Source organism: Sugiyamaella lignohabitans, chromosome B (assembly GCF_001640025.1).
Source record: "Sugiyamaella lignohabitans strain CBS 10342 chromosome B, complete sequence".
NCBI lineage: Eukaryota > Fungi > Ascomycota > Dipodascomycetes > Dipodascales > Trichomonascaceae > Sugiyamaella > Sugiyamaella lignohabitans.
In genome coordinates this window covers 933418-955461 of record NC_031674.1, presented here as the reverse complement: position 1 = coordinate 955461, position 22044 = coordinate 933418, and the positions used below count along the sequence as shown (strand labels likewise).

General features: G+C 44.3%; 11 protein-coding genes across 11 annotated transcripts; 7 read left to right on the top strand and 4 right to left on the bottom strand.

The window, feature by feature from the left end:
• Window positions 1–3285: 3285 nt before the first annotated feature.
• STL1 (glucose-inactivated glycerol proton symporter STL1) lies at window positions 3286–3564 on the top strand (the record flags this gene model as incomplete). Its single annotated transcript, XM_018879245.1, has 1 exon — window positions 3286–3564. The coding sequence occupies one exon, from the start codon at window positions 3286–3288 to the stop codon at window positions 3562–3564; it is 279 nt and encodes a 92-aa protein (XP_018737179.1).
• Window positions 3565–3633: 69 nt separating this feature from the next.
• On the top strand, window positions 3634–4131 carry STL1 (glucose-inactivated glycerol proton symporter STL1; the record flags this gene model as incomplete). Its single annotated transcript, XM_018879244.1, has 1 exon — window positions 3634–4131. One exon carries the CDS (start codon window positions 3634–3636, stop codon window positions 4129–4131), a length of 498 nt encoding a protein of 165 aa, XP_018737178.1.
• Window positions 4132–4678: 547 nt separating this feature from the next.
• On the top strand, window positions 4679–5020 carry STL1 (glucose-inactivated glycerol proton symporter STL1; the record flags this gene model as incomplete). Its single annotated transcript, XM_018879243.1, has 1 exon — window positions 4679–5020. The coding sequence occupies one exon, from the start codon at window positions 4679–4681 to the stop codon at window positions 5018–5020; it is 342 nt and encodes a 113-aa protein (XP_018737177.1).
• A 354-nt stretch (window positions 5021–5374) lies between these two features.
• On the top strand, window positions 5375–6442 carry RFC5 (replication factor C subunit 5; the record flags this gene model as incomplete). Its single annotated transcript, XM_018879242.1, has 1 exon — window positions 5375–6442. One exon carries the CDS (start codon window positions 5375–5377, stop codon window positions 6440–6442), a length of 1068 nt encoding a protein of 355 aa, XP_018737176.1.
• Window positions 6443–6712: 270 nt separating this feature from the next.
• On the bottom strand, window positions 6713–7429 carry MRPL16 (mitochondrial 54S ribosomal protein YmL47; the record flags this gene model as incomplete). The annotated part of the gene is made up of 1 exon (XM_018879241.1): window positions 6713–7429. One exon carries the CDS (start codon window positions 7427–7429, stop codon window positions 6713–6715), a length of 717 nt encoding a protein of 238 aa, XP_018737175.1.
• Window positions 7430–7993: 564 nt separating this feature from the next.
• Window positions 7994–9412, top strand: MSF1 (phenylalanine--tRNA ligase; the record flags this gene model as incomplete). The annotated part of the gene is made up of 1 exon (XM_018879239.1): window positions 7994–9412. One exon carries the CDS (start codon window positions 7994–7996, stop codon window positions 9410–9412), a length of 1419 nt encoding a protein of 472 aa, XP_018737173.1.
• Window positions 8611–9024, bottom strand: AWJ20_2302 (uncharacterized protein; the record flags this gene model as incomplete). Its single annotated transcript, XM_018879240.1, has 1 exon — window positions 8611–9024. One exon carries the CDS (start codon window positions 9022–9024, stop codon window positions 8611–8613), a length of 414 nt encoding a protein of 137 aa, XP_018737174.1.
• A 271-nt stretch (window positions 9413–9683) lies between the features above and the next one.
• Window positions 9684–10463, bottom strand: MGE1 (Mge1p; the record flags this gene model as incomplete). The annotated part of the gene is made up of 1 exon (XM_018879238.1): window positions 9684–10463. The coding sequence occupies one exon, from the start codon at window positions 10461–10463 to the stop codon at window positions 9684–9686; it is 780 nt and encodes a 259-aa protein (XP_018737172.1).
• Window positions 10464–13385: 2922 nt separating this feature from the next.
• On the top strand, window positions 13386–15290 carry TAH18 (Tah18p; the record flags this gene model as incomplete). The annotated part of the gene is made up of 1 exon (XM_018879236.1): window positions 13386–15290. One exon carries the CDS (start codon window positions 13386–13388, stop codon window positions 15288–15290), a length of 1905 nt encoding a protein of 634 aa, XP_018737171.1.
• Window positions 15291–15536: 246 nt separating this feature from the next.
• On the bottom strand, window positions 15537–18107 carry AMD1 (AMP deaminase; the record flags this gene model as incomplete). The annotated part of the gene is made up of 1 exon (XM_018879235.1): window positions 15537–18107. The coding sequence occupies one exon, from the start codon at window positions 18105–18107 to the stop codon at window positions 15537–15539; it is 2571 nt and encodes an 856-aa protein (XP_018737170.1).
• Window positions 18108–18973: 866 nt separating this feature from the next.
• Window positions 18974–21529, top strand: SRC1 (Src1p; the record flags this gene model as incomplete). The annotated part of the gene is made up of 1 exon (XM_018879234.1): window positions 18974–21529. The coding sequence occupies one exon, from the start codon at window positions 18974–18976 to the stop codon at window positions 21527–21529; it is 2556 nt and encodes an 851-aa protein (XP_018737169.1).
• Between the last annotated feature and the right edge of the window lie 515 nt (window positions 21530–22044).

Here is a 22044-nt window from a genome sequence, read left to right as displayed (position 1 = left end):
TTAATAACGAACTTGATCTGCTCGACAAAAAAGAAATCATCTCGTTAAAGTTTAGCTGGCTCCAATCGTGTGGGCCAATTCTGGAAATGCATCCATAATTGAGAGCTGTGCCCCCTGACTATCAGTCTATCAATAATGAATCTCAATGCTCAATTCGTAGTTCCCGTGTTTAGATGCTTGATATGGATTTTGAGTTAGACGGATTTGATTTTTGACGGGAATGATGGGTTTATCTCTTGATTAGGACAATGGCTGATAGCTTCGTTTATCATGGGCGAGGACGGGACGGGACGGGACGGCCGAAGTAGGACAGCCGGGAACAATGCGTGGGGTAAAATATAATAAAATAATTTAAATCGATAATCAACTGGTCACTGAATATATTGAGACACTTTTCCCGTCCAATGGGCCGATAATAATACGGCATCTGTGGACCCACGAACCTCCCGATGCAGCACTAGAAAACAAATAATTTAGGAATTCCTGATAAGGATATTCCGGAGATGCGTTGCTGTGCGCTTAATGTGCATATGCAGAAGAATCGTTAGCTGATCGGGGGATCATTGAATATTATCCGCTAAGATCTTCAGGTTGAAATAGGTGTTTGGTGGAGCTTCATGAAGTTGAGTTTAAGCTCGATATATTAGATTGCTCCTGCGAAGCTTCACCCTTCAAGAGTAGAAAGTTAGAGAGTTGTGACTCGTGAAGTATAGACAGGCTAATTTGGTGGTTTAGTTGTGATCACTGGCAAGACTGCTACATCTGTACCTGCTTTACTGCTGTTCACAAGTGCCTTGATGCTCATCCTCAGATAAGAGATAGCAGGCTACCGTTACGTTGATAGGCACCAGAGTCGTTCTAGGTGTGATGAGTGCAGATATATGCGCTATTTTAACTTGATCTTAAGTCACGAACTTGATCTTGACAGGAATGCCATGATCCCATAATAGAGAATCCTCTCCAGGTCCAGAGAAATTAGTTGGAAAGTTGTTGCTAGGATAAAAGTAGTTGTTAAGGCTGATTGACAACTACTTTTATTTAACTTTTAGTCTTGAGAGTAACTTTCCCCAGTTAGGTCACCTTTTCATTTTATGAGAACGGTCTTAGATTAACATGCTGCTGCTTCAAGGACATTTAATAAGAACCCAGCCATCTCCTGCGAAGCAGGAGCAACCAGGGTCTGGGGCGGAGCCCCAGCCGCCGGAGGCACGAGGACATGTATCTTATAGTAACAGGATACTTGAGTAACTCACGCACATTCAGTATTATAATCAGAGTATGCCCGTTTCACCTCACAAAGAGACCTGTAGAGTAGTGATAATGCCTGTGGCCCTATTCTAGCTGAATTTCAGGTAGGCCCTGCCGGTCCTGCCTCCGGCGGCTGGGGCGCTGCCCCAGACCCCGTTGCTCCTGCTTCGCAGGAGTCATCTGGGACCCTTAAATGAATGACTCGAGGGAAGCGAGACGAGCAGCGGGGTCTAGGGCGGAACCCCAGCCGCCGGAGGCAGACCCCCTACCCGAGTGGATCTCGCCAATATGGGATCATCTGGGTTATCTACCATCTGGAAAGAGAGGCTGCTCGTCATTGATTAGACGTCCAAGTTTTTCACTAGAATCATGACTTGACATGGTTCATTTTACCGGCCAAGTGCGAGGTGGCGACCCTGGATGGAATATCTGAAACACCCTCTTTATAATTATATGGACATTGTTCCAAGCTACGGAACAGTGTGCTCAATTCTATTTCTCTAAATACATTCCACATTTATCATACACAGTAATAAGACGTGGAGAGAAGAGGTACAACACAGCAGTAAAACTGCTTGTAGTGAGTATAAACGGTTGCTACTATTCCTGTTCTATATCACTACTCAGTGGCCACTTTGAAGCCCTTGCAGGTGCTGGTCAAGTAACTCTTGAACCTTTTCACACCGTTAGTTAATCCGGAGAGCAACTTCCTGATAAATGCTACAAAACTACAAGTGGAAACATTACTATCGTCCGTTTCCTATACTGGTAAGCTGTTGCACGACCAGGCTGATCTTGGCTACTTGGAGGATTCCGACATACATTGTAACATCAGAGGACCGAACTTTAAACTAGTTTGAAGATATTTAACCGAACTAGATTGTGCATTGAACTTCAATACACTGCCATCTGAAATGATATACAATGTATCAGATTCATATATTTTATATCGCATTATTCACCACCTGCTAAAGCATGCTGTCATGAAAGCACTGATATCATCACTTCACTTAGCTAATTTCGATTTATAATCTGCATTTTTAGTTGGTATCTACAGAGTTTGACGATTACTTTTCATACGGCACTGCTCTTGACCGAGACCGAAACGGCAAGAAGCGGCAAAGTCGGACTTTTCGATTTGGAGTGTTGATCTTACAGTTCATACTGTCAATCCCTGCATGTATATTCACAGCTGTCGACAAATGTAGCGGGATTTCCAGAAACATCGGTTCCGTAACCAGTTCTGGCAGGGACATCCGTGTGAACTGAATGTTAAAGACGACGAAAATCTACGTTAGTCTACATCAATACCCCGCAATAATTCATGCATTTCGGAAACTTAATTCCGTATAATGCTCGGCTATATATGGTTGCCAACAGCGGAACTTGGCGAAGGAGCTCATAGCTGCAAGTATACGTTTATGTTTTTTTGACTGACTAAATATGGTTTGTTGGCAATTTGTAAAATGCAAGATGAAAAATAACTTAGCAAGTACAGCAACTTCCGTGTCGGAGATTTCACGTCAGCTCATCTACCCCGCATCATGCATTCCACTATACCATACAATAGTATCGACCCCCACCATGATCGACAAGCCAGCTTCCCTACGTCATTACATGACCCCTGAACTTGACGCACATCATTGACTGATCTGGACGGTGGGGTAGTATGAAGTTTATCATATCCTCAATCACTTTTTGTGGATGGGCTCCTCACAATTTGTATTGTATTGTATAAATACGAGTTAATTTCTCTTTTTGATGATGTAATCTTTAAAGTTGTTCATCTTTGGCCAAGGTTCAAATATAGGAAAATTAAACTATGTCCGGTGGTGAACGAGTGTCATTTTTAGGCCTTCGAGGCAAGAAGTTGAATAATGCTGTGGCTATCATAGCTGGCGTTGGATTTTTATTGTTTGGTTTCGACCAAGGTGTTATGGGTGGTCTTTGTAAGTAGAATTAAAGATTTTTAGTAGAATTCAAAGTCTAACCGAGAGCTTAGTGGCCCTACCCGAGTTCTTGGATCAGTTTCCAAGAATGAATGATTCTACTATTCAAGGAACTGTAGTCAGTTTATATGAGATCGGATGTTTGATGGGTGCTTTGGCCACCATGCGTTTTGGTGATCAGTTTGGTCGTCGAAAGGTGATTTTTGTTGGTGCTATTGTCATGACCATTGGTGCCACCCTACAATGTACATCATTTTCCTTGGCACAACTAATCGTTGGAAGAATTGTCACTGGTATCGGTAATGGATTTATCACCAGTACGGTAAGTGGAACTGCTAGTTGTTACCTGCTTCTTGCTCTTGGATGATACTAACATTTGAAGACTCCTTTATGGCAAAGTGAAATTGCTAAACCCCAAGTCCGTGGTAAGCTAGTAATGGTTGAAGGTGCCCTGATCACTGCAGGTATTATGATCAGTTACTGGCTTGACTTTGGATTTTTTTTCGCCAAGGGCAGTGTTAACTGGAGATTCCCTATTGCATTTCAAATTGTTTTTGCCATTGTTATTGTTTGTTTTGTGCTGGTGAGTATACATTCATTCTGTTCCACTTACTATAATTCAGATTTCCTAACATTTCAACAGAGCTTACCTGACTCGCCTAGATGGTTGATTAAGAAAGATCGAGTAGAGGAAGCTCGACTGATCTTTTCGGCTTTAGATGATGTTGAACCCGACCACCATCTTATCACTGCTCAAATTGAAGAAATTGTAGCTACTCTCATTGATGAGGAGAGAAGCAACGCTCCAATTAGACGTTTATTTACCTTTGGTCGCGAAAAGCATTTCCACCGTGCCATGCTCGGATTTTGGAACCAAGCCGCTCAACAGCTGACTGGAATCAATTTGGTAGGTATCATGCGAGAAGAAGTCTAATCCAGACTGATTGGTGGCACATTACTAACATGTCGTCACTAGATTACATTCTACAGTGCATTCATTTATCAAACTTCTATCGGATTAAGTCCTTTGAACGCCAGAATTCTAGCTGCTTGTAATGGAACAGAGTACTTCCTTGCATCCTTTATTGCATTTTATACTATTGAGAGAGTCGGAAGAAGAAAGCTAATGATGTTTGGTGCTGCTGGACAGACTCTTACAATGGTTCTTCTTACTATCACAGTCTGGGATGCAACGGAACGAAACAACTCTGGATCAGGTATTGCCGCTGCCATTTTGTTTTTTGTCTTTAATACCTTTGTAAGTGAAATCATCATGGCAATAGAATGGGATAATATGAAACTAACGTGCTACAGTTTGCTATCGGTTGGTTGGGTATGACATGGCTGTACCCCGTTGAAATTGCATCTCTGGAGGTCAGAGCTGCATCAGTAGGTGCTTCTACAGCCGCCAATTGGAGTAAGTACACAAGAGTCTTAGTGAAATGTTTCGATCATAGTTCTAACTTGCAGGTTTCAATTTCATGGTTGTGATGATTACACCAGTCGCATTCGCCAATATCAACTATTACACGTACACTGTATTTGCCGCCCTCAATCTGTTGATTCTGGTTGCAACCTACATCTTTTACCCAGAGACAGCCGGAAGATCACTTGAAGAGATTGATAAAATCTTCGAGAAATCCAACCCTCGCACTCCATGGGATGTCGTCAAGATTGCCCAAGAATTACCCCATCACAACGCTATCCTCGACGAGGAAACAGGATATCATGGAGAAGAAGATGTTCTGGACAAGCCAACGCACCAGTACCAAGAAGACACCGCAACTAGCTTGTCTTCCTCTGGAGGTAAAGGAGACATGTAAATGTAATATTTTCTATTTAATGCGGAATAATTGATTGTTAAGTTAAGATGCAAGTTTTTATTAGTCCCTGCATACAGGTTGTACAGCCTAATATTTTTTTTCAAACACTAATTCTCGAGCTTGTACTTCCATTCCTCTTTTCAAATCCATTTATCACTAATAATAATTATCAAAAAAAGCCTAGTCTTATTCTTAAAAGTAAGGGCCCTGCTACTGGATGCAATTCCCCCTGGAAACAGGCCCTGCATTTAGCGGCTACAGTATCGCGGACGCGCGTGGATATTAAATCCCGACGCGAACGACTGTCTCATCTTCATCAATTTTTGTCAATAGACAAGGGTGATTCACAGAAAAATGTCGTTGTGGGTACATAAATATATGCCAAAGAGTTTGGACACTCTTGACTATCATGATGGATTGTCCAAATCATTAAAATCGCTAGCAGCCAGCGGAGAATTCCCTCATATGCTGATGTATGGTCCATCAGGTGCTGGCAAGAAAACGCGTGTCATGGCTGTATTAAGAGAATTATACGGTCCAGGTGTATCGAAAATTAAGATCGATGGTAGAGTCTTCCAAACAAACAGCAAGAAGGTGGAGTTTAATATCGTCTCGTCGGTACACCACCTGGAGATCACTCCTAGTGATATGGGAAACAATGACAGAGTAGTGATCCAAGATCTATTAAAAGAAATTGCCCAAACTCAGCAAGTTGACTTGTCTTCCAAACAGCGATTTAAAGTCGTTGTTATCAATGAAGCAGACTCGTTAACCCGTGATGCTCAATCGGCTTTAAGACGTACTATGGAGAAATATTCACCCAATCTACGATTGATTCTACTAGCCACTTCGACTTCGAACATTATTGGCCCCATCAAATCGCGAACGTTACTCGTAAGAGTGGCAGCTCCCACCAATCAAGAAATTGCAAACGTATTGAGCAAAGTGGCCAAGAAAGAAAAGGTCGACCTGCCATCATCTCCAGATGACCTCCAGTATCTTTGGGACAAGATTGCCAGACAGTCACAAAGAAACCTCCGTAAGAGCTTGCTTATTCTCGAAGCTATGTATGCACAAAATGATAAAATCACACGAGACACGCCAGTGCCGCCTGCTGACTGGGAACTCGTTATCTCTAAACTAGCCGACGATACTATTAAGAAGAGATCAGTGGCCCAACTTCTACAAATTCGTGGTACCCTATATGAACTCCTCACACACTGCATTCCAGCTCCTGTTATTCTCAAAAGTCTCACATTCAGCCTTCTGAAAAAAGTGTCTCCTGAAGTAGGTGCCGACATCATCGAGGCCGCGGGTTTCTACGACCACCGTCTCCGCCAGGGTAGCAAGGCCATTTTCCACCTCGAGGCCTATGTTGCCCGAGTTATGAACCTTCTCGAGACCTTTGACATGACCCATTAATGCACTAGATTTTATGAATGAGAACGGTAGAATGTCTCCGGCGGCTGGGCTCTGCCCTGACCCGTGGCTCGCTTCCCTTGTCCCGCGGGGACAGTGTCCAGCATACTCTGGGTGAGCTTTCTTCTGACCCTAAACAATTCAACACCTGCTTGGGGCCCAAAGCTCGCGAAGCGAGCAACGGGTCTGGGCGGAGCCCAGCCGCCGGAGGCACGTCCGCCATGGAAAAATCATATAAAAGGAATGCTTATTTACAGGATGGGTGGGACATGATTATCGTCTTAAATATTTTCGGAGCTCAGGATCCTGGCCCTGGAGCACATTGGCATATTGCTTCGTTGGGTTGGCCTTTGCCTCTTCATAAAAGTTGACGGGGCTGCCATCGACATTGACGGGCTGGAATCCGGCTTTTGGAGCTGTTTCGAGATTCACGAACTCGTAAGTACCAGGGAGTTTGTCGCCAGCAATGCGGAATGCGTCACGGGCCACGCTTTCGTGAACATTGGCACCGTCGATTTCAAACAGAATCTTCCCCGTGGGTACACGGCAAGCCCAGAATTCAAAACCACCTTTACCTTTACCCATACGAGTCTCATTACCTTTGACACACACAGGAATATTAGTAGTCAATCTTCTGAATAGTTTGCCCTTCAATGGACGAAGAGCTCTCATGATAGCGTTATCGGCTTCCTTGAGTTGTACAGCCTTTAAACGAACACCTTCAGATTTGAGACGAAGACCGAATTTTCCGAATTGTAGAGTAGATCCCTTAATACTTCCGCCCGTCCGTACTGGAACACGACCTTTCTGAGCTTTTCTCTTGATTCTCACTCGAGGTTCATATTGATGTTTGAGACGGATCTGTTGGAAAGTCGAGCCTCCGAATCGACTAGTTAAAGCAGTGGTTCTGGAAGCGCCAACAGAAGTGAGCAAACTACTAGGAGCCAGTAAAGCCGATGGCTTTAAAGCTGAAAATACCCGACTGAACATTGATGTCAGTTGTGGTCAGTCTGTGGTGACTTGCGGGTGGTTTCGAAAATCTAAACCTTTTGATCATCTTCAACCAAAATTAATTTGTCGATTTTGACAGGGTAACTTTATAGTGATATCTCAGTGAAAAATTACACTACCGATGATATTGACGTGGAGTGCAGACACCATTTACAATAAACCTCATTATAGGCATATAAGATGTAGGGTGGGATAGTTCATGGCCTGTGGTGTGAGATAGTGTCACAGCCAGCTATAGAGGCCCGTGGTCGGAAAATAATCCTGCAGACCAGTTGATTCTCGGTAGCCTGATCTCGGATATTCCACTAGACTTTTATCCAACTCCGATACGTGGGAATTCCTGTATCAAATAAGGTAACAGTGGACAACTGAATCACTCAATTGTTTTTTGTGGAGTTTGATAATAGCTGTAATTATATTACAAAAGATTCAGTACCTCTACAGTATTTGGACCACCATTGAACCCTCTAATCTGTTTAATATCGGACTCAGAATTTCATGAGCACAGCCTAATCTATCACGATTTCACGAAACGAACTGATAATGACTGCGAACATATCGAGAAGCAGCGGATTTTTACTGCAAAGAGTGTCAGCTCCAGCCGTCAGAAGATGGAATATCAATGCGAGGAGCTCCATCGCCCAGTCATTGAAGAGAAACATTTCCACAGAATCCAGTAGTGGTAATGCAACTATCACTGTTCTTGGAAAGGAGTATCCTACTGACGATTTCACAAACCTCCCTAACTCAATTGCCAACCTAACATCTCGTAAACTTCATCTTCAGCCCTCTCACCCTATAGGCATTCTTCGGTCACTTATAGAATCTCGTCTGAAGGATCTTGGATTCACCTCATATAACGATTTCAAGCCTGTAGTATCCACATACGAAAACTTCGATGCTCTAGGATTTCCCGAAGACCATCCAGGCAGAAGCAAGACCGACACTTACTACATCAACGAGAAGACTCTTCTTAGAACCCACACATCAGCTCACGAATCAGAATGTTTTCAGACATGTGAGACTCCTGGATACCTGATTTCTGCTGACGTTTATCGTAGAGACACAATTGACAGAACCCATTACCCAGCCTTCCACCAAATGGAAGGTGCTCGAGTATGGTCGAGAACCGAACATGGCGACAATCTTGCCAAGGTTATTCAAGAGGATCTTGAAAGCATTCCAGATTCCGGCATTATAGTTTCAGATCCCGATCCACCATTCCATGAGGGTAATCCCCGCCAACCAACAATGTCAGAACTCGAGACGGAACTGATTGGCAAGCATTTGAAGAAAACAATTGAACTGCTCATGGGCCATGTATTCCACCAGGCTCGTGAAGCTGCTATTAAAGCCGGATCTACAGATCCCGACCTCTTCTCGCCCATTAAGGCCCGCTGGATCGAAGCGTACTTCCCCTGGACCTCTCCATCTTGGGAGATTGAGATCTGGTGGAAAGGTGAGTGGCTCGAGATGTGTGGATGTGGTGTTGTAAAGCATGAGGTTCTTTCCGGTGCTGGTGTCGGTGATAAAATCGGCTGGGCTTTTGGTATTGGTCTCGAGCGAACTGCCATGATTCTTTTCGGCGTTCCAGATATCCGTCTCTTCTGGTCTGAAGACGAGCGATTCCTCTCTCAATTCAAACCCAACACAGTCTCCACCTTTAAACCTTACTCCAAATACCCTGGAACATTTAGAGATGTCGCATTCTGGTGCGACATGGCCAAAGAAGTCCACATCAACGATCTCATGGAAGTAGTCAGATCAATTGGCGGCGATCTCGTTGAAAACGTCAGTCTCATTGACGAGTTCGTACACCCAAAGACCAAACAGAAGAGCCAGTGCTACCGTATCAACTACCAGTCGATGGACCGCTCACTGACCAATGCCGAAATCAACGATCTCCAGGACGCTGTCGTATCCTCGCTCTCCACCCAGTTCCCGATCAAGATCCGTGACTAAACCAACTCTACAACCACGCATCATCTGTATATATATATTCTCAATTTTTGTACTAGGGAGGGGTGTGCCTCCGGCGGCTGGGGCTTCGCCCCAGACCCCACTGCTCCTCTCGCTGCGCTCGAGTCGTTCCGTCGTCGGTCCCAGCCATCTCCTGCGAAGCAGGAGCCACGGGGTCTGGGGTGGAGCCCCAGCCGCCGGAGGCACAAGAAAGACATTAAACTATGTACATTAAACCAACCTAACTTATATACAGAGGTCTGCTAGCGGGGGTTTAGTCGGTACCCTTGACAACACCGACCTTGGGAGCTCGGAGAACACGATCGTTGAGCGCAAATCCAGTTTGTTGGACGTGGAAGACGGTGCCAGGTTCTTTGTCCGGCTGGGGCACTTCAAAGGTAGCCTCGTGAACATTGGGGTCGAACTTCTCTCCGAGAGGGTTAAGCTTGACAAGTCCGTGACGGGCCAGAGTCTTTTCAAAAACTTCTTGGGTCATTTTAACACCTTCGTACAGGTTGGCAAGCTCGACGTGGTTCTCCTTATCGGATCTCTTCTCCTCGGGAACAACTGCCAGGGCACGGTCGAAGTTATCAACCGAGTCAAGCAGGTCCTTCGCGAATTTTTGTAAAGCATAGTCTCTAGCCTTTTGAATCTCTCTTTTAGTCGTCTCTTGTAGGTTTCTGAAATCGGCTACGGATCGAGTATAGTGCTCCTTGAATTTGGCAACTTCCTTGTCCTTGGCCTCAAACTTGGATTGCAGTTCCTTCAGTTTGGATTGTAACTCTTCTACCGAAAGATTGGCGTATTCAGACTCTGATGTTTGAGTCTCTTCCTTAGTATTTTCAGAACTAGCCTCATTAGCAGCAGATTCAGCATCCTTCTTCTCGCCATTAGCAGTCTCAGAATAGCTTCTGAATCCAAACAGACCCCGGGAGTTGACCATCTGGGTTCTGGCAATGGGTCTTGCCATAACTACCGGTCTGGTAGCAGCTCTAACAGAACTCGATACAAGTGCCGAGCTCGGCGAGCTTCTCATTAGCGATCTTCTGAGCATTATTTTTTTGAAATTGGATTTGGTCTGGTTCTCTTAGTCGGTGAGGCAAGACTGGTCTGCTGGGTCATCCCGTCACTGCAGATCTGAAAAATCAAACTCGACAGGTTAGGGTGTACATCACGTGACGGATATTACAGTTTGAGGGTCTGTCTCAGAGGATCAATGACCCCACCCCTTTGGTCTTTGTTCTTCTTCTGGTTCTGAGGAGATGTAATACTTGTTCTTAATTGTATTTGTTTGTGTAATTCGGGAGTTTTATTGTTGCATGAGTCGGGTTTTACCAAGACGCTGAAGTTAGCATTACCATGCTTAGTGGCACAGTGTCTTCTTGATATCTAGTCTATCCAGATTGAAAAAGAGATTTAGTCGTATTGGCAGTTTGAAAAATTTGTAAAGTAGTCTGTATGAACTGTCATTGTGCTTTTCATAGTTTATACTTCGGAAGGGCAAAAGCCATTAGGGAAAACTTAAGTCATTGATTCTAATTGTGACATTTAATACTGTCAACCCACTGCAATTTCTAAGTCACAATTACCAAAAGGGTAAGTTTAGCGATGGTTGTTTCATTATTTCCTTGTTGGCTACACTTTCATAATATCAATCGACTATAGGTAAATATTTGTCATTTAGCCCCTGAGATTTAGAGTTGCTATTAGAATCATATTGAGAACCTATTTTTTTTAAAAAATGGCAAAATTTCTATACTTTCTGTCGAATAAATGTGGATAATATTTCGTTGCCATTTGGGTGTTGAAGAGCCTGTGGTTGTTAGTGTAAATTCGTTTAACCAACATGCCGCCGTTAGATGCTATGCGAGATTATGCAAGATACAGGGGGAGATCTACGCCTTTATCTGGGCTAACGAGACTACAGTGGACTAACTTGGATAGAGAATGTCGTCTAGCATACTAGTGTTTAGGTAGCAGAGCGAAACTACCCCAAATGAAAAGTTGTTATGAATGGAGTTATAATCTATGAACCAAAGCTTCGTGATTATAGGTAGGGTCTATTGTGAGTCTTGAGAAACTCGGTATTAGTTTCATTAAGTCTATAGCTCGATATATCTATAAAACCAGTCTACCAGTAACAATTGGGGCACCTCACGTCGCTCGCGAAGCGAGCACAAAGGGACCGGGCGGAGCCCGGCCGCCGGAGGCAAAGGGCCAGAAGATAATTTATTTTGGGGCCAGAGTTTGACCAATAAAATCTTCTATTGGTTAGTTGTGCATTTTTTCTACTACAATGTACGTTATTTATATTCGTATAGTGAGTAGAACTACCATTTGAATATTCCCTGGAACTATCTACCGTGTCTTAGTGGCTTTGATGCTGTATAAGGAGCACCTTTAGATCTTGGCCTGCTGCTGGCTGCTGCTGCTGTTTCTGCTGCACCGCTAGTCCACAAATCAAGCATTTTTCACCTGATATTGCGCGTTACACGACAGGTTTGTATTGAATAAAGCACTTCTGTGATTGACTCGCAACTGCATATTAATTGATGGTTTCAGTTCAATTACCAATGAGAGACCAGGACCGTAATCCAGATCTCAGGGGATCCCTGCCTATTTGGAGCCAACAAAGAGGGGGATATGAACACCTTCTGAATAGCTCGGCAGAAAGCTTGGCTCATTGGATCATGCGGGGAATTGGCACACCTCGCGTGAGTTGGCGGCACCCGGCTGAGATTGGCTAAAGGCATTTTTCTGTGGGCGTTAACGCGCTTGACTGGACCAGAGGCTCCACCGATCGATCAACATTTTCGACTTGACTTACTGCTTTCGCCCTTAAGCATATTTTTAATTCCGCATACAGTAGAAAACCCTTGACTGTTAACGGTTTTTACTCTTTTTAGGAATGTGATAATGAAGATCATGCTATGATCTCGCGACCCCCGCTATCGGTACGTTTTGGACTGTAAATATTTACAGATTTAATTTATAATCGACAGGATTTTCGTCAATCTACAACTCGTTGCAATAAATAACAAAATTTTTTTTGGTACAGCCAACTCTAATAAAAAATGTCAGCGTTACTGGAGAGATTCAATAATTGTAAGTGGTTTCAGCTTATTTTCCGGCATAAAGCGGGTAGTATTGTTAGGAAGCATAATATTGTCTGCCGATAGTACCCCTTTATTCCCTTATTCCTGGTGTCGTTATACATTTTTAAGACCTGTTTCAGGCCATTCGTGGGACTTTTTTCTAACTTCGTTATTAGACATGGAATATAGAAGACTGGCCAATGCATATACAAAACGACGAAATAACAGCTCGGCGTATTCGGAGGAGTATACCCGGCCAGAGCCAAAGTCTGAGACCCGCTACGACCAACACAATGCCAGACCCAAACGCACGCTAACGCGAAAGCTCTCGAAACTGGTGAATTGATGACTAGTTAATGCTGTAATGTGAATACGACCATAAATCTTTTGAATAATCTGGCTTGATGCCTTTAGCAGCTAGGGCTCTGCCTTATACCTCTGGTTTTCTGCTGTTTTCTGTGCACTTGTTATGTAACCTCTGAGATTATCGGCTTAAGAATGTAATTTTTTCTTGGTTTTGAGAACAAATGCTTAATTTTATAATGGTCCCTTGAAGTCACTTGAAGTATCATGACCAGTCCTGGTCACCTAAGGTGAAAACATGTCAAACTGACGCATCCTACACTTCATCGGCCAGTTTCATCTGGCTATAGCAATTGTGAATTCCAATCATGGATCAGATATCACAATTTAATTATTCGTCAGACGGGCACAATTGTCCCGAGTAGAGAGCGGTCGTTGCGGGTTCCGGTCGGAAATGCTCTTCCGAATTTCACTATAACACAGCCGTGCTGATCTGACTGACTGATCTCATGTCGATGCTGATCTGAGCTTAATAGAATTAATAGCATTTATCGACAATTAAATTAGATCCAACCAAGATGGATTCGATTGTGGGATCTGTTTCTCCACAGCGGTCAGTGCTAATATTGTATGGTACTGAAACCGGAAATGCACAAGACTGTGCTGAAATTCTTGCAAAAAAATGCCAACGACTCAGATTAAATCCAACTGTTTGCGGTATGGATGATTATGATGTTTCACAACTACCTTTAGAATCAACAATTATAGTCATTTGTTCGACAACTGGACAAGGTGATTTGCCGAGAAATGCGTTAAAATTCTGGAGATTTTTACTTCGAAAGAAGCTGCCCCCGACTTTATTATCTCATATTAGATTCACAAGTTTTGGTTTGGGCGATTCATCATATCCAAGATACAATTGGGCAATACGTAAAGTTCATAAACGACTAATGCAATTGGGCGCTCGCGAATTCATTGGTAGAGGCGAGGGCGACGAAATGGGTACAGAAAGTCTAGATAGTCAATTTGAATCTTGGATTGACCTTATTAGCGAGCGTTTACTGCAACCAGATATGTTCCCTCTAGCGCCAGGAACTGAGGTGATTAGTGACAATATCTTACTAGAGCCAAGGTATAAACTGTCTGTTGACACAAAGAAAATCAGAAGGCTTACTTCTGGTGAAGCTCAGACTGCAACCATTGCATTGACTCGAGGTGATGCTCTAGTGGGAACTGTTGTTTCTAACAAACGCATCACAGCACAAGAGCATTTTCAAGATGTCCGTAATTTTGAATTTACTGCCAGCCAAGAAGATTCTACACCTTCTCTTGATTATCTCCCGGGTGATACAGTAGGGCTTTATCCTCGAAATGATGCTACTGATGTAAATGAGCTTCTCGAACACCAGGGGTGGTCTGAAATTGCAGACCATCCCGTCACTGTGAACGAGGAGTTTGAAAAGGCTATTATTGGTGGGTTGGTTAAGCCACTGACTCTGCGGTCGCTGATAACACACCATTTGGATATTTCTGCTATCCCCCGAAGAAGCTTTTTTGCTGTGGCCTGGCACTTTTCTACAGATAACGAGCGTGAACAGGAAAGACTAAAAGAGTTTTCAACTATAGAGGGGCTGCAAGACTTGTATGACTATGCCAATCGATCTAGAAGATCTATATTAGAAACCATCACCGAATTTTACTCGCTAAAAATTCCTGTCGAGTACATTCTTGACCTAATCCCCATTTTGAGACCACGACTATTTTCTATTTCATCTCCTTCACCTGGATCATTTAGAGCCGTTAATGATGGTGTACAAACCAGCGACAATGAAAAGCCAAGCGATCCCGTAAACAAAACCAGTTTCAGTCTGACGATAGCTATCGTGAAATACAAAACAATCATAAAGAGAATTCGAAGAGGTGTATGTACCAAATGGGTTGAAGGGCTGACAGAAGGAGACAAAATACCATTTAGTTTATTCCGGGCCTCGTTCAAGTCGGAAGATGTTCACGATATTGAAACACCGATCATAATGATTGCACCAGGAACTGGCATTGCCCCCATGCGGAGCTTAATACTCACCCGGGCAGCCAAAGAAGCTGTTCTACAGCCAGATACAGCCGCTAGTATGCTGTTGTTTTTCGGCTGCCGATACAAAGAAAAGGATTATCTATATGAAGACGATTGGAATAGAGTTTCAAATTCCGGCCACTCGTCGTTGACAGTGATACCTGCCTTCTCGAGGGAGAATGGCGGATACGTGCAAGACAAGTTGTACTCAGCCAAAGACCAGGTATCTGAGCTTCTTGTGAAACAGAATGCATCTATATACGTTTGCGGTTCGGCAGGAAAAATGCCCCGCCAAGTGCGAATCACAATAGCCACTATTCTCGAGGAGACGCAAAACTGGTCAACTGAAACGACAGAGGCATATGTCAGCAGCATGGAGCGCACTGGCAGGTATCTCCAAGAGACATGGTAAATAATTTTTTCTGCCTTTTGTTTCTGATATTTATTAAAAAAAGTTTTTTTTTACTTGCTTTCAGGGGCCCTCGTGCCTCTAGCGGCTGGGGCTCTGCCCCAGACCACGTGGCTCCTCTCGCTTCACTCGAGTCGTCACGTCCACGGTCCCAGTAACTCCTGCGAAGCAGGAGCAACCAGGGTCTGGGGCGGAGCCCCAGCCGCCGGAGGCAGTGTGCAATAAGAAAGCACATTAGTTGTATAGATGTTATCTCTCGTTACGGAGACAGCTAGAAATGCCAGTGTACCTTTCGATGAGACCGACTTCGTGGAGGAAGGTTTCTTCACGATAGGCAAGACGCACGTTGGGAACGTTGGTTTTCTCCATGACATTACCCTTCGGACCACGGAGAGTGTAGGTCTTGCCAATCCAGTGCTTCTTGAGAGCCGCCTCGAATCCAGACTGGATAACCGAATTGCGTGCCAGTTCACACATGTCAACATTGGATAGTTTGTAGATTTGGGCAGCAACAGAGTACTCTTCGATAAGAGGTTCTCGTGTGTAGGAGAATTGAAGTGGGTCATCAGTGGAGAGAGACACATTGAGTCCACGCTTGAAGTAAGAATGGAAGGGGTTCTTGTCATAATTCAAGAAAAGAGCGTTGTTACTGAGAGGAGACATGGCAATACCAATTTGATCCAGGTAGTACAGATACTGAATGAAGGGCACCTTACGAAGCAAGATACCGTGGGAGATACTGTGTGAAGTGAGGAACGCAGCAACCAGGTGCTCAGGATCACCAGCTTCTCCAGCGTGAGGACGAAGCACAAAAGTATTGTAACCCAATTTCTTTCTCCAAGCATTGAGTGATGACATATTGGCGTATAAATAGTATAAATAATAGGAGTAGGGAGGGTTCTGAGCATTATCCCAGTACTTGGGAGTGGGATATTTCTTGTGGAATCTGCGGTCAACCTTCGACTCATCGTCTACAGAGTCGAAGCCAATAACTCTTTGAAGGAAGACGTGCAGCTTAGGATCTTTACTGGGGTCCTTGGTGACCTCGAAAAGAGGTTTAAACACATTCTCAACCACATCATTGAAGTTCTTGACAATGCCTCCCTCTTTGTAGATATTATACAGACGAGGAATTTGAATGAGCCATCTGACGTTGTGGGACAGTAGCTTGTTGTCAATAACCCAGGCAGCAAGTTTAGACCATTCATTTGGATCTCTTCCATAAATGGAAATACGGTATTCGGCCATCTGGTACTTGCTCTGCTCAAGATCCTCGACAACTTCCTTTGTGATTTCCGCCAAGTAGCGGCCCTTGATGTAGTTGTCTGTTTTGAGGAAAATCTCACGCAATCTGGACTCACCAATTGGGTTATATTTCAGATTGAACTTGTCAAATCGGTGGAACGAATCCTTATGAGCATGCATATCTAACGTATCAATACTCAAATCATAGGCAGTCAAACCAAGAGAGTCGAACACTTGGGTCAGTGTCAACAGTTTGTTGTCACGGTAAATAACCACTTCATTAGGGAACTTCTTCATTTTATACTTGATGAAACGGAGAAGATGCTTCTGATTCATACAGGCCGAGTGGTGTACGTGAGTGTCTACTTTACGCACATTGTAGAAATCTCTATGAGGGGTCTTCTTGGAGTCAGCTGTCTCTTGATATTCATTTAGCAAAGAATACAAGTTCCATTTCGCTTCCAAATATTGCAATCTGCGGAACGCAAAACTCTTCACTGGACCATCACTACTAATGGAAATAATCCTGTCCATATCCATGTAATAATCTCTAAGAGTAGGGACGTCTACAATTGGAAGACCCTGGTCAAGGGCCTCTTGTGATTCGTACACTTGGAATACAGAGTCATCATCAGCAGCAAAGATGTATTCAGAGGGAGTAGGAATAGGACAATTAGCCATGTCGAAATCATCGCCAACTTCTAGTTTTGAGCCAATTCTCGATAATCGCGGTCGTCGAGAGGGAGGATTGGTACCATTGGTTACATGTTCGTTAACATGGTCATCTGCCTCGCCGTCTTCGACTCCGTCATTCTCATTGGCTCTTTCATTCTCATCTTCTTCAAACACTGTAGCAGCAAACTCTTTAGTTTGAGGTTTCCACGATGGTTTGGGAGGAGGAGGGTAGATTTCCCACTCAGATGAGTTCTTCGGGTTATCCGATTCTCGCTGAAGCGAGATGGACTGGTACTTGTGCCGCGTGTCAATACAAGATTGAACCTTGGAGTACATAGTATTGAGCTCTCTGAATACATCTGGGTCTTCTTTGTGACCTTCCTGGTGGAACGTTCCTTGAGCATATTGTTTCTGGAATGAGCCATAGGTGTGAGGTGACTGGCTAGCCATGTCCAACGATGGATGAGGGGCAGCAATTGCAGCAGCGGCATGTGCGGTTGTGGAATGACTGGATTTGGGCGATAGAGACGGGTCGACCAAGCTCTTCAAAGTATTGGAACTGGCAATACGCGATTTAGCTGGTGACGAGTGCAGCGACTCATGAGGCGACCCGATTCCATGAAAAGAACCCGGAGATCCCGATCCATCTAACGAACCACCAAACCCTGTATTAACACTACCAGCAGTACTGGATCCATTACCGCCACCGTGAACATTCAAAGCATTCAACTTGGCAGCCATTGCCTGAAGAGACTTCTCGTCAACATAAGAATGAGCAGTAGTGGACGACGGCGACATGTTGATCAGCTCTTGCTCATCAAATCCGTCCTCCATTTCTATTTCCTTATCGGCTTCCATTCTATCATCGTCATTCTGGAACATAATCTCCGACACAGACATGCGCTTAGGCCGTCTGGGAATGAATTGCGGGTCACTCATTCTATCTTATCATCAATCCAGCGCTTTGTTCATCCGATCTGTGATCTGTATTCTCACTTCCCAAAACAATATTAAATTAAGCTCTCATCGCGATCCAGAATTTCTCCGGGTACCCTAACCTGTACTCGTCTCAAAATCAGCTCGTTAATGGGAGAGCTCAGGGGGTGGGGTGTCGAAGCCTCCGGCGGCCGGGCTCCGCCCGGACTCGTGGCTCCTCTCGCTTTGCCCGAGCTGTTATGACTCGAGAATAAAAGAGTCGTCTGAGGGGGTCTAAAGGGTTTTGGAACTCATTGGCCGTAGTATGTTGCTTCACTGCCGGATTTGAGGCATCCAATCTCGACTTCAATCACTTCAATTCCGCAATAATCACACCCCTAGTGTGTTGATTGGAGGTAGAAATAGGAGATATGGCCATCTGAGACTGAGTTATACTTACCAGAATGAGATATAAAATTGTTAGACCATATGTTTGTACCCCGGAATTGAACAGATCACGTGATACGGTTACTGGAGTGATACGAGCGGCTGACTGGTGCATGTCCCTGGAATGCCAGACCAAAACAAACATTTAATTTAATTTGCGTTTATCATTATTGACAGACGTAATATTTGGGCATCGGTTCTAGTGCATTGACACAATTGACGCGTATTTCGTTTATTTTTCCTTTGTTGTGGTTTTTGGCGATTCAGTTTCGAACTTTGTTTTAGTTTTCGGTTTATCTGTGCCATTGTTCCACGCCACATCAACTGCTATCTCGCGACAATCTGTGTTCGTTGACACCATCTAATTTTTCTTTTCTACTTCTCTGAACTGATTCGAAAGCCTAATGTCTCGTCAGACCGGTCGTCGGTCAGTGCCTCCCGATGCTGGGGAGGATGAACGGTACTATCTTCGTGACGGGTTTGACCCCGCGTCTTTGACCATCACTCAGTTGAGAAATGTCATGGCAGTTCATGATGTAGACTTCCCTCCCTCTGGTGCTAAGAAAGCTACATGGGTCGAACATTTCAAGGTCCATGTTCTACCACGAGCTGCTGAGTTTCTCAGCGAATATGATAATATTAGTCCTCATGGAGCTGGAATTGTGGACGCGGCTCCACCTAAAAGAAGTGCCCGTTCGCGTTCTCCCGCGAAAAGATCTCCCTCCAAAAGCGAAAGAAAGTCTGCTGTTGAACCTATAGCTGAGATTCCTGCTGCCACCGAGGTTCCTCCCGTTGCTGAACTTACTGCTCCAGTTGTGGCAGAGCCAGCATCTCCTTCCAAATCGCGTTCACGTACTACTCGTGCCAAATCTCCTGCTAAAGGAACAGAATCTACTTCTGCCTCTACAAAGAGTAAACCACCACCATCTCCTTCCCGACGCTCAAGAAAAACTGATTCAACTACGGCTCCTGCTACCGCAATTGAAATTGAGACTGTTATTGAAAGCACCGTCACGTCTTCTGAACCAGTGCCAAATATTCTCGAGTCGGCAATTTCACTAGCTCCTCCTGGAACTCTTGCGAGTGCCTTTGAATCTACTACTGGTGATGCCACCTCAACTGCAACCACTAAAAGTTCGACTTCAAAAGCGTCTAGCTCGCCTAAAAAGACACGCAAGACTCTCAAACAGCAGTATGTCGACCCCTCTGAATATGAACTCAATACCCAACCTAAAACTGAGAAAACATTGAACCCAGTGTCGATTACAGGTACATCGCCCCGTAAATCTATCAAAGAGGAGCCTCTTGTTGGACAGGGATCTTCTGACCGCAACGTCTTTCAAAAGCCTACCCCTCAAAAGGCGTCGGAAAGCCCATTCTCAAATAAGAATATCTTCCAAAAGGGGTCACCATCTTCACCCAAGGCTCGTAAGAGGGCACACAAAGAAGTTGAAGAATCTACAGATTCTCCACAACCCAGTTCTGCCAAGAAGCGTGCCAAGGATACAACACCAAAAAGAAGTGCGCCAAAAGACACGTTTTCGTCAATTGTTCAATTCGATAATGATGTTACCATGGCTGATGATACCAAATCAGTGCCATATTTTACACCTCATATTCCTCAACAGCCACAAGAAGTGCAACCACAGCCAGATCTTAAACAGCCCTCGGAATTTCAACCTGTTCAATACTCTCAGTATGTGCAACCACTTCAACAAGAGCAACAACAGCCAATTCCTGCTACTCCAGGATCTGTGCGTAGATTTACTTCGTTTCCCAATACCCCTGAAGACGATCATTCAAACACACAAGCCACTCCATCGCGAAGTCCTCCAAGAGCACCACCAGCCACCGCACCACATAACTCTGTTCGCGACCATAGTTTCCCACGTGCCAGTAGTTCGAAACGTCTCAGTTTTATGCCTGATGTGAAACACTTGCGAGTGTCTGATGAATTTTCTCGTCAGCTTCAACAAGAACAGCAAGAGAAAAAGGAGCCAGCATTTGTTCTACCCGAACAGTTGAATGACAATCCAAAACAGGACCAGGAAAGCACTGAAGTGAAGAATGAAGAAACAGAACAAGAAGCAGAGCCGGTTACTGACGGGCGTGTGGGTATCGAGGTAATTAAAAAGGGAGAAGTCGCTGCTGAAGATCTTCATGAATCGGATCTCGAAAAATATCATGAACTTGAAAGGGAGATCGAAGAAGAAGACAGGGCGCTGAAGAAGAAATTACGCAAGCAGCATAAAAAACGATCCAAGTCCAAGGCTGAGTCTACAGACTATGTTGAATTGTTCTTTTCTGCTCTGGCCTACGTGTTCAGAGTGACGGCTACATTGTCTCTTGTATTTTATGCCAGCTGGTGGTGTGTTGAACGATTCAGAATTGGTTACTGTGACGTTTTGACCTCTCCAGAGCCACGAACTATCAGTATTCCTTCGCAGTGGATTGAAAAGGCATCCCCTTATGTGAGCGCTGATTCTCTTTATAAATTTGAGAATTACATTAATCAGGCTATTGAGTACGGCACTCCAGAATGTGTGCCTTGCCCCGAGCATGCTGCGTGTTACCCCAACTTCCGAGTCGCTTGTGAAGAGGGATATGTCCCAGTTCAAAGTCTGATTTCATTAGGTGGTACCCTTCCATTCCCACCTACCTGTGTTCCCGACATGGCAAGAAGAAACAAAGTAGCAGCCTTGGCTAAACGTGCTGTCGAAATTCTCCGTAAGCGCAATGCCAATGTCAAGTGTGGTATTACCGATGAATCAACACCGGAAATTTCTGAAGATAAGCTACGACAAGAGCTTCTAAAACAAACTATTGCTAGTCTGAGCGAAGAAGAATTCAACGACTTATGGCGCCAAGCTCTTAAAGACATCGAAAACGAGAAGGATATTATTGTAAGGCAGGATAAACTCACCTTCGGTTACGCAGTACAGAGAGTTCAAATCGCATAGAGAATGGTACTAGGGTGAATAGGCTTTGGACAGTATACTGCCAATCATGGCTGAGAGCACTGCTCCAGACGATGCAGTACCACTTTACAAGTCGACCTAGATGGCAATTACCTTTTGCACCTGAATTATACTGTATCTGTGGGCCGATTATTTTACTGATTTTCGACCGGAGTATACTAACAAGATTGCAGTTCCGAACAGTTCGTAAGACTTTCAAGGGGTACGCTCCTCCCGGAGAAACGGCCCCCAACATTCACAAAACGGAAAAGATATTTCAGTCGACCTCTTTGGCCGAACTCACGGTCTCCTGTCGCGTCCGCCTCACAATCCTCGCAACCCTATCCAGACATCGAAATGAACTTTACCTGGTTATAGCTAGTATCATTGCTGCAATTGCTGGATATCTGGGTATTTCCTCGCTACAAGCTTACAATGCTCAAGTAGATTCGTATGTCACACAGGCCAAGAATATTCTTATCAAGCAACAAAAGCAGGCTGATTCTGATACCTCTGGC